An 11250-nucleotide genomic window follows, 5' to 3' on the forward strand; every position below is an offset into this window, starting at 1 on the left:
CCGGGTCCTCCCGATGGCCAGTCGGTGCCTGCCGGTGAGCGTGGAAGTGTGGTCTGCCACAAGCGGGCGGCAGGAGCGGGGCTGTCAGCATCAGCTGGTAGACGGTATTTTAAACTCGATGCTCTGAAGCTACGGGGCGGCCGAGGACAAACAATACACATGCGTTAATCGCGTTAAAATAATTAGTGGCGTTAATTATTTTTTGCGTTAACGCGTTATTAGCACGTTAACTTGACAGCCCTAGTTTCTATACAATATTTACATTCAGTGTTCATGTTTTTATGAAAAGAAACAGCCGTCTTAAAGCAATGCAACCAAATACTGTAGCTTGCAATGAACCAAACCTTCATTAAGGTTATACACTGTTTTGTGTTGGTTGTTATTACGTTCCCTTCTACGCTAGGGGAATCAACGGGAAGCAACACAACCAGAATGGGATTGGTAAAAGTTATAAGCTGTTTTATGCACAACCGGTGAACAAAATGGCGGGCCAGCAGCCTGGAACACACACATTGCCACAAACACGTTTAAATAACAAACAATAGAGGCCACAAGGGCGCACGTTTAAAGGGGCAACCAAACTAAGGGAGGACTCTAAAAAGTGATTCTAAACGCATTCAGGGAAACTAAATATTCACACACTAAATAAAGAAGGAAACAAACCTCACTGTAAAAGTGGTACAACTAGCAAAGGAAGGCTGTAAGGAAACACAGCTAGGACAACAGTCAAACAATACTAAACTAATCTAAGCACATCAAATCACAATAACACGGTCCACACCAGCTAACGCCCAGAATCAAGAGCAAATAGCGAGAGGCATCTGTTCACTCAACAGAGCCTCCAGAGTGAAGATTGTCCCCAGCTTTGTAGTCCTCTCCAGAAGGTGTGCACTGGGCTTGCACAGGGATTGGAGAAGTCGGGCCCGGCGTGCTCCAATCAGTGTCCTCGGAAGTGGACCAGGAGATGACAGCCAATGATGTTGGGGCAACCACACAGCTCATTTACATAGTCACACACACAGCTGCAGAGAATCCCAGACAGGTTACCGAGCAGGCAGAGACAGCAGCCGTAACAGTTGTACTTTGGTAGAGGGGTGAAGCACGGGCGTGGAAGAAACTACAACATTTTGAACTATTGATTATTTGACCTTTCCTAACAATGGCCTTGGCGACAGGATTAACATTTAAGTATTTGTTCCTGCAATGATTCCAAGCAATTGTCTCCATTGTCAATATGTGCTGCTTTTCTTTGTCTCATGTGGTAGTAAATATAAGTTTTGGACAGAACACGTGAAATAAAACATCGTCTTGGATTTCAGAAGGCTAATGACTCATAATGCCAATCTGATCACTACAGGAGCAGCGATGTTAATCTATCATCACGTCTATGTCTACAGGCATCAGTTCTCGGACAAACACAATGTCATCGTCATCGTTTAGGTCTACTTCGATGAATTCGTCTTTGGGCTCTTCTTTGCCGACGGACTGCGAAGATTCTGTGATCTCAACAGGCAACTCGATCACTTTGTTCAGATAGTCTCCCTTTCGGCCGTGTTTACCCGCTATTGCGATGACCTGAGAGGCGATGGACCAGGCGAACTCTACTTTCCGATGGTTCTGCGAGCTCAGGTCGAAGTTGTACTCCAGAATCTCGTACAGAGCAGGAATGTACCGGTTGCAGTTTTGTCTCACATACTGGTGCATCTCAAAGAGGACTCCTCTCGTCAGCAAATGCAAGTCGAGTTTTGTTTTGGGTCCTTGTCGGATGTTTAGGTCTAACCCTATTTCTTCACAGATCCGATAGCTGAGGATCTTTTTCTCAAAACCTCCATTTAAAGCCTCCCTTTTTGGCTTCACATCTTCTGAATCCAGACCCTGCTGGTGGTTGGATATTGGTGGTTCTGACTCTGGCTCTGGTTCTGGCTCTGCGTGGCCACTCAATGGGACGAGGTCGTTCTTCCAGGTAACTAAACCCTTTGACGTGATGCTCATTCTTTTCTGTGTGCCGTACCATCTCCGGATCACCTGCATGGTTTCTCTGCTTTGCAGACCAAGATCAAAGTTGTGCTCCAGAATGTCGTAGACTATCCTGTGGGGCGAGCTACACAACTCTCTGACAAACATGAATATTTCTATCACGGCTCCGTTGGTTAGGGCCGCCAAATCCATCTTCTGGCCTGCCGGGCGTGCGTCTGTGGACCAAAGGTTGAGGCCTAACTGTTTACAAAACGGATGTGGATCCATATCTTCCACCCGGTTCGAATCCAAGCTCGTCTCCTGCAGCGTCTCAACTTCTGGTCCAGTTTGAAAGACGCCGGTCACAACATCCGGGAACTGAAAGACACTGTTTAGAAACTCAGTGTTCTGCCTGTCAGGGTGGTTCTCTAGGAACTTCTCTTTAGACATCAACCTTAAAAAGTTGAGCTCATGATAATGATCTAGGATGACCAGGTTAAAGTTCATCTCCAGAACTTCCAAAAAGAAACTGCGTACAGTCTTTGACATCATTGTACCGAATTTATAAACCTCCCACAACGTGTTGTTGGTGAATAGTTGTAGATCCAGGCTCTTCTTGTTACACGAGCCCACGTTAAAGTCTAAACCTATCTCTCTGCTGCGGGCAAACTTGTCGTTTACTCTGCTAGACTTCAGGATTTGTTTTGAGCGAGGAGCCCTCCTCATCCACAGCTTTTGTTTGAGAGTTTTAACTTTCGTGTCCTCATTTTCTTCTTCAATATACAGATCTGAGACTGCTTTCACAGTTGTGTGTTTTGGAAGAATCTTAGGCAAAACAGGGTTGAAGTTATAAGCTTCTGATGAACAACCATCAGACACCATGTGTTCCGATGCTGCCTCAGACTCCAACTGCATTTCCGTATCACAGTCAACCGGGCACCGGTAAGACAGGTCACTATCCGGACAAACATCAGCGTTAACATCGTCAAGTCTCAGCGTTTCCCTTCGCCTAATTGCCACAAGCTCTTCCAAGTTATGGTAATCTGGGGATTTTCGCTTCCTTCGCATCGGCTCCAATGTCTTGATTTCATAAGTCTCCTTTTTGAAAGCCTCTCTTTCGTTGGTTCTGAAGCAGGCGTTCTTCCTCACCAACTGTTTGGGTAGTTGCAAACTGAAAAATGTGTTATCAAACTTTGTGCCGAAGTTTTGCTTAATTAAGTCGTGAACTATCCCGTTGTGCGTTCCGCAAAGAACTCGCGAAAAGTCGAGCAGTTCAAGCATCACACCGTTGGTTAGTGGATTTGGGTCGAGTTTGTCTTTGGGTGCGTCTTCTGGTCGTACAAACAGAGACACACCGAGGTCTTCACAGTATGGGTAAGATCTAGCCTTGACTCGTAGTCCTCCTGGTCTCTTCATCATTGACGGGACTTCACTGATCTCCGTCTTCTGAGGTTCTGCTGACTTCCTGCTGCCATCAGTAAGTACCGAAGTATCAACCATTTTGTTTCTTTTAGGGTAGTAGCGTCCGGGCTGCTCATTTGCAGTGATCTTGACTGAAAAGCTTATGTCTAGTAGCGAGAATTTATCTTTATTTCTTTCATGAGTTTTCATCCTGATTCTATTCTTCACTACCCTTATTTTATTATGAGCACGCCTCGCGTACTCGTAGTACTGCTGATCATTGTCCAAGTCTACGCCGAGGTCAAAGTTCAAGTCCAGCATTTCCAACAAGAAATACATCTCGGACTGGGTCACAGTTCTTGCAAATATGCAAAGCTCCAGCATCACAGCGTTTGTGAGCAGCCTCGGATCCAACTTGTCCTTCCTTTCCAACGCTGCATTGAAGTCCAAACCAGCCTTCACTGATTCTGGGAATGGGACGGTGCCGTTCTGCTGCCGAACCCCGTGGTGGATGCGGCGCTGCCAGATGTATTCATCGATGTTCTCCATGCTGACATCAAAAACCAAAATGTAAATCCTCTTTTTGTTTCCTGAACAACATCCTGAGAACTTGGGTCTTTGCAGAGGAAGACAAGACACTTCTTTGGTGTTTTAGAGCATCGTCTGCTGCGCTTTCCAGTCTGTGGGACAGAAAACAGAGTTTGAGTTAGTTAGAGACTTTGAAAACATAAAACCTTTTACACCTAGATGTCACAACAGCTCCGTTTCTACCAAGATGTTTAAGAAAATGGTCCCACTGCAACAAAGCTATAAAATGCACTTTCATTGTAATCGTACTGCTATATGAACACAAGTGCAGTAACATTTGGTTTGCAAACACTTTAAACAATAAGGTGCTTTTTAACAGGAGTTTTCCCTTTGCACAGCAGCAGTTAAAATATGTATTTTAAATCTCAACTTCAACATTAATTAATGTAATCAAATTATTATTACTTTTTTTTATTACATTGCATTTAAGTGACGCTTTTATCCAAAGCGACTTACAATAAGTGCATTCGACCAGGAAGATACAAACTTGAAGAAAACAGAATCATAAAGTACATCAGGTTTCATAGAGCCCAACATTTCAAGTGCTACTCAACTGGCTTTAGATAAGCCGGTCCTTTATTAGTATATACGTGCTTTGTTAATAGTTCTATCCTCGAGGTGGAGTTAAAAGAGATGAGTCTTCAGTCTGGAAGGTGTGTGAGCTTTCTGCTGTCCTGATGTCAATGGGAGCTCATTCCACCATCTTGGAGCCAGGATAGCAAACCCACGTGTTTCTGCTGATGGGAACTTGGGTCCCCTTCGCAGCGAGGGTGCAGCGAGTCGTCTGGCTGATGCAGAGCGGAGTGCACGTGCTGGGGTGTACAGTTTAACCATGTCCTGGATGTAGGAAGGGCCAGATGCATTCGCAGCATGGTACGCAAGTACCAGTGTCTTGAAGTGGATTCTAGCAGTTATCGGAAGCCAGTGGAGGGAGCGGAGGAGCGGAGTGGGAACATTCAGGAAGGTTGAAGACCAGATGAGCCGCTGCATTCTGGATGAGCTGCAGAGGTCGGATGGCACATGCAGGTAGACCAGCCAGGAGGGAGCTGCAGTAGTCTAGGTGTGAGATGACGAGAGCCTGGACCAGAACCTGCGTGGCTTTCTGGGTCAGCTGGGGACGCGTCCTCCTGATGGTGTAGAGCGTGTATCTGCAGCAGCGGGTTGTAGCAGCGATGTTTGCAGTGAAGGACAGGTTGTTATCTAGGGTCTCACCCAGAGTCCTTGCAGTTTGAGTCGGGGAAACAACAGAGGTGCCGATGTTGATAGTTAGGTCAAGAGTGGGACAATCTTTTCCCGGAAGGAAAAGCAGTTCAGTCTTGTCAAGGTTGAGCTTGAGGTGATGAGCAGACATCCACTGAGAGATGTCAGCTAGACAAGCAGAGGTGCGTGCGACGACCTGGGTCTCTGAGCGGGGAAAGGACAGAATTAATTGGGTGTCGTCAGCGTAGCAGTGGTATGGAAAAACCATGCGGGCTAATGACAGATCCGAGCGAGTTTGTGTACAAGGAGAAGAGGAGGGGACCGAGAACAGAGCCCTGAGGGACCCCTGTAGTTAATTGACAAGGGTCGGACTCGGACCCTCTTCAAATCAAATATAAAACCAAAAGCTATGTGCCAGGGCATTAACGTATTGTGATGACGCCCATCCTGTGGTTTGTCTGTTTGTGTATACGAACTTTCAATATAATAATATTAATAATTCAAACTTTTAAAGGTGGGGTAGGTCATTTTGGAGAAACCAGCACCAGTGCGCTAGAATTTGAAAATACACAACCGGAAACAATCTGCCACTTCCTTAAAGAGCCCCTCCTCCAACACACACGAACGCCAGTGCTTTCCCTAGGATGGAGTCATAGCAGCGGTGCTAAGGCACGTGGGCTCAGCATAATGTGAGCGCGGAGCGCGTGGAATTTTTTTAGTGCGTGTGAAGTGCGCCCTGCCAATTTGTTTCTATGTGTCTGCCAGCACAAGAAATGCTCTTGAGGCCTAGTACCAGGGCCGGTTCCAGACAATTTGCTGCCCTAGGCGAGATTTTATATATAAAGAATAAATGAAAAATCTCTACAAAAGACAAATAAACTACAAAAACAGAAACGTATTGACAGGTTATATACGTCAAAATGGCTTCAAATGTATTCAGTATTGTATGAACATGTTTTAATTGGGGGCTGGACGTCACATCCTCTAGGGTGGTCCGGGGTATGCCCCCCCTGGGAAGATATTTTTTTTGAACATTTTAAAGTAAAATGCTTCAATCTGGTGCACTTTGAGCACACAATTACTAGAGACCTGATCTAGGGTAACTCTAAAACACCCATATGAAATGGATCGGTTTACATTGTATGTATTTATGTGAACATAACCAATAACCTACCATAGCCAATAACAAATCAATGTAACTTATTTTATTTTTGTTGTTCATTCATATCTTATTTTACCTTAACATTTATTTATTTATGCATATTTTTGTATCTCTCCAACTTTAAACGATATTTTTGGTTTACTGTCCTATAGTATACATTGGAATGATTTTAAACCTGTTTTTATTTATCCTAATAATTATAAAGGAGTGCCTTGGAAATATGTGTAATTAGTAAACACATATTTGTTTGAGACCCACTGAGATAACTTAGACTAAAATTAACTATCTAAACCAGGGGTGGGGAACCTCCGGCCCCCGTGCCATATATGGCCCGCAAGACCATTTGGTACGGCCCTCGTAGGCCCTAAGGTGAACCCTGTTATCGTTTCATCCCGCTCCACAGAAGTGGAACTACACAATCTGTAGTTCATAAAAAAGAACGAGTCATGCTTATCCACCAAAAAAAAGTTTGTCGCTAAAATTCCTGTCAATTCTTCTAGGCACGTAATTATTGGCTGAACTAGTCCCTTCAAAGCGTAATAATATCTTGGTCAAAAGTAGTGCCACGGTCCGTCACGTGATCGTGCTACACCAATTGGGTAATAAGCATGACTCGTTCCTTTTTATGAATTAAAGATTATGTAGTTCCACTTCTGTGGAGCGGGATTTCTTTTCTAAAAAGGACTTTTCGAGGTTCACCTGCGGCCTATCGAGGTAATTTCTAAACACACGCAAAAAAGAAAAAAATCAAGAAATCTAGACCGCAAAAGAATTAAACAAGAGCGTGCCTGTTTTTCCTGGCCAAGGTCAGGATCCTTGAACACAACACGAGCCTAACGTGTCATCACGTGGTATATGTCTCGTCTAACAGGGGTGCAGTGCTGACGGAGAGCCCCAGAACGTCGCTCCGGCACTTCACAAACTGCAGTACCCATAAGGAGCCGTACACATGCTGCAGTTCCTGCGTGGCTGTGTCTTAGTTGAAAGCCCAGTGGCGATCTGTTCATCTGTCATACTGATCATACCGTCAATAACTTTGTTGTTATTAGCATCTGGTTAGCTAGCTATGCTAACGAATATAAGAAGCTTTTTCTCCAACCAGTGAGGTAAAGGCACATCTTTATATGATCATTATAGTTATAAAAAAACAAGAGAATAAAGTAAACAGGTATAAAATACTATATGACAGTAAAAAAAAGTTGTTATTAATAAACAAGAATACAGTTTGAAAGGGGAGTGATTTGTAAAATATCCATAAAGAAAAATAAATCTGCTTCCAGTTCTGTTTCAACCAGATTGATGCTTTCAACTTCAACATTTAAAAAAAATTCTTCACGGGGGATGAATGCCCCCCTGGACCGCCCTAGAGGAGGTTGGTCCCCCCCACTTAAATCATGTTCACATGAATAGGAAACTAAATACATTTGCACACATCTCGTGTCCATATCTTTCGGTGGTCATGCCACAACTGTGCACGTGCGTGCATGCATGCGCGAGTCATGGTGAGATATCTGGATTAAGAGGTTGCTTTTTCTTTGCACAGAAAGAAAGAAAGGCCGAATGAATGGGCTGTGATTTGTGATATAGGGGAAACACTGAACGCGCACATGACCAATGAGGGCACGAGATAAGTTTGTGCACAGATGAGGCGCTTTCACACTGCAGTACTTTTCCCACAAAGGTTCATCAGAACTTAGTTCATGCGAACTCTTTAGTTCTCATGAACTAAGTACAGATCGCGTTCACACCGGGATAAGTCCCTGGGGGTGGATTAGGCAAATGAAGCCGCTGACGTCACTTCTTCTTCTTCTGCTTTGGGTTTACTGGCAGGCCGCAAACCACTTCACGGCGTATATTGCCGCCCGAAGTCCCCGGAGTTGGGGAAGGCTTCAGTAGAAGCTGCTGGGACTCCCAGCAGCTTCTACTGAAGCCTCCCGAGTAAATCGCCAGAACGCCGACACCTCCTCATCTCCACCGCTCCCATGTTTTATTTTGTGTTGCCATAAAAGGTTCTGATGAACTCATTTTAGTTCCGGCTCTTTTTGGTGTGAACTAGGGATGGCAATTTGAAACCAAATGTATATTCGAATATTCGACCCCCCAAAAAACGGTTAACCGGTTAACCGAAATGTACATATCCTATAAAAAAAAAAATTGGGTACAAAAATAAATTCCCAACATTTTTTTCCAAATTTATATTTTCAATAACTTTTGGAAATAAATAAATACATGTTCACATAAGTATAGAAACCAAGTCGAATTCATCAAATGTATTGAACTGGTGATCACAGTTTGATAGCTATAGGCCTACAGCTTTCATGTGCGGAGGCGATTCACAATCAGGCCAGCTGTAGAGAAGACCCTCTCAGCTGGAACGGAGGTTGCGGGTATAGCATGTTTAAGTTTAATTTGGCATAGTGTGACCTCTACACCGCACTCACTAACCTGGTTGAACTATTTCCACACATTACTCCTTTTCCTCCATGTCTGTTGTGTCGGACTCTTCGTAGAGTGTAAATAATTACCGGACTATGACTGGTAACATATGTTGAATACCGGCAAAAACTAAAACTCTCCTGTCAAAATGTCTATGCACTTTGCCGCCACACACGGTTGCCAAGCAGCACTTATTGTTGTTTAGGCTGGCTACTCATGTGTCGCGAGTGTTGACAGGGGGCGGGGGAGCACCATGGATGTATAATAAGAACTGGATACAGCGTGGGAGGCGGGGCCTCATTCATTCCTATGAGAGCTGCTCATTGGCGCATGATGATAAAATGGCCCAACTTTTGAGAGAGTGAAAAGTCACAGATTACCCAGCATGCCTGAGAAGTACCCGTATGTGCGCTCATAGCGCATGCACAACTTTAACCAACATGCTTGTTCACATCAAGCACGTCAATTTGCGTACACGTAACAGCACCGCGCGTTCATGACAGCATGGTAATGATTTGTTTATGATGGATTTGATATTAACGAGGCGGCAGTTAGCAGCTAGCTAGTCATTATGCTAATGTACACATCAATCGTTATTTACTTATATTACGCTGTAACAGGATCTAGTGATATCCAACAGAGCTTCATTTAGCATGAAAAAGTTATTGCACCGTGTGTGTATATATATATATATATATATATACAGTGCAATAAGCTTCTTGCAATAATAAGCTACAGGGACGTTAATCTAACATCGGTAATATTAACTTTATTTAATACAACATTTACATCATACAGCCCATGTAGTATAATATTTTACAAATGATGAATTACAGCAAACATGTGCAATATATCCATTATCACAGCTCCGTGGGCTGGCAGTAAGGCTATGGTCCGTTGTTATTGTGCATCCATGGGTAAAGATAAACGCAAGTAGTGCTGAACACGTAACATGAACGTGCAGGGGGGCGCGGTCCCGTGGGTTAGATGCGCGTTCATAATGCAGAGCGAAATAACTCTCAGAATAACGTTATTAACACATTTTTACAACTTGAGGAACGAATGTTTTTAATAAGGGCTATACACGTGTTCATACTGGGTTGTTTATTTAGTTTAAAAAAAATTATCCAACGAGTTACAGACAACTCTTTCCCAATGTAAGTCAATGGGAAAAAGTGTTTCCGGGCCCAGCAACCTAAAGGAAGTGTAGTACCGCCGTTTGGCCAGCACGAATATTCTCATCAGACCCCGGCGCACTTCCTGGGGGCTTGGGGAGCACGCTCATGAATTGTTAGCACCGGAACCTCGCAACGGCTGCGGAACTCATTTGCGCCGCATTTGGGCCTAAGATGAGGTTTGAGTCTGCGTGAGGTTTGAGTCTGCGTGACCTGCGTGTAGGGAGGGGCAGCAGCCACGTCATTGGCTAGAACTAGATCTGATGGATTTTGACATATACGCGAGTGAAGTATAACCGGACGCGAGAGAGAGATCAGCACCTGCCAGCTGTGAGGGACCGATGAGCGGAGCAGAACACACCTTTAGACGTCACCTAACACATTTAGCTATGGCATTGTTGTATACATTGAATTATTCAATTTGATAATATGTAATCAATTTAGGCATCACTCCCAAAAAATTATAATAATTGATAAAAAAAAATGAATAACTCATATTCGAATACCTGAATAATTACTCGAATATTCGATTACTCGTTCTATCCCTAGTGTGAACCCGACATTTCGGAACTATATCGGAACTAAAGTGGGAAAAGTACTGCGGTGTGAACGCGCCTATGGAAGGCTGACAGGCAGGTAGGCCATCCAGTTTCTACAGTACTTCAACAGATGACATTTTTCTATGGATTTGTTGTCAAAGCACTTCAGATATTCATTGCTATCGGGATGTTAAGAGCATTCCATGGAATATAACAACAAGTGTATCTCGAGCCGGTTTCTCAAACTTACCTACCCCACCTTTAATGCGCCATAAAATAATTGTCAGCGTTAATTAATTAATGCTTTAATTAAGTGAGTGCTTCTACTTTTACTCAAGTACAAGATCTGAGTCCTTCTTCCAACTCTGCTACTTGGCAATTATCTGATTTTCATTTTTGACGGTTTTCTCCCGATGCAACTTGAACGCACCAAAATGGCAGCTCGGTGCAAACCATGGATGGATAATAAGAACGCTGCAAACACAACTTATTCTCCAATAAAGGCTCAAATCCACAAAGTTAAAATCATATACCCGGCGGGCTGTGCGTGAAAAATATGATAGATAGTTAGACATCGTGTCTTAATTTGAAAAGCGTGCATCATAATGTAAGCATCCTTTTAAAGCACCGCTAAGATTAAAACAGCAGCATTTACAAACTGAGGCTGAACAAGAGGACTTACCGAACAGCGGAGCACCAGCCGGATCACCGGGGATCACCGGGGGGCAATGGGGTCAGAAAGTCTCCGGTTGTTCAGTTTATTTGGACTGAAATTCTGTCGAGCCGCTGCAGC

The 11250-nt window shown here is 43.9% G+C and overlaps 1 protein-coding gene across 2 annotated transcripts; it reads right to left on the bottom strand.

Annotated features, from left to right (window-relative positions):
• Window positions 1-368: 368 nt before the first annotated feature.
• On the bottom strand, window positions 369-11250 carry LOC139435158 (uncharacterized). 2 transcript variants are annotated; one of them, XM_071205546.1, is made up of 2 exons: window positions 11140-11250; window positions 369-4020 (listed from the first exon to the last, which is right to left on the bottom strand). In XM_071205546.1, the coding sequence occupies exon 2, from the start codon at window positions 3904-3906 to the stop codon at window positions 1369-1371; it is 2538 nt and encodes an 845-aa protein (XP_071061647.1). In that variant the 5' UTR covers window positions 3907-4020; window positions 11140-11250; the 3' UTR covers window positions 369-1368. The 2 variants fall into 2 exon arrangements, with proteins under 2 accessions (XP_071061647.1, XP_071061646.1); XM_071205545.1 differs by having other exon boundaries at window positions 369-4037.

This window comes from Pseudochaenichthys georgianus, chromosome 14 (genome assembly GCF_902827115.2).
Source record: "Pseudochaenichthys georgianus chromosome 14, fPseGeo1.2, whole genome shotgun sequence".
NCBI lineage: Eukaryota > Metazoa > Chordata > Actinopteri > Perciformes > Channichthyidae > Pseudochaenichthys > Pseudochaenichthys georgianus.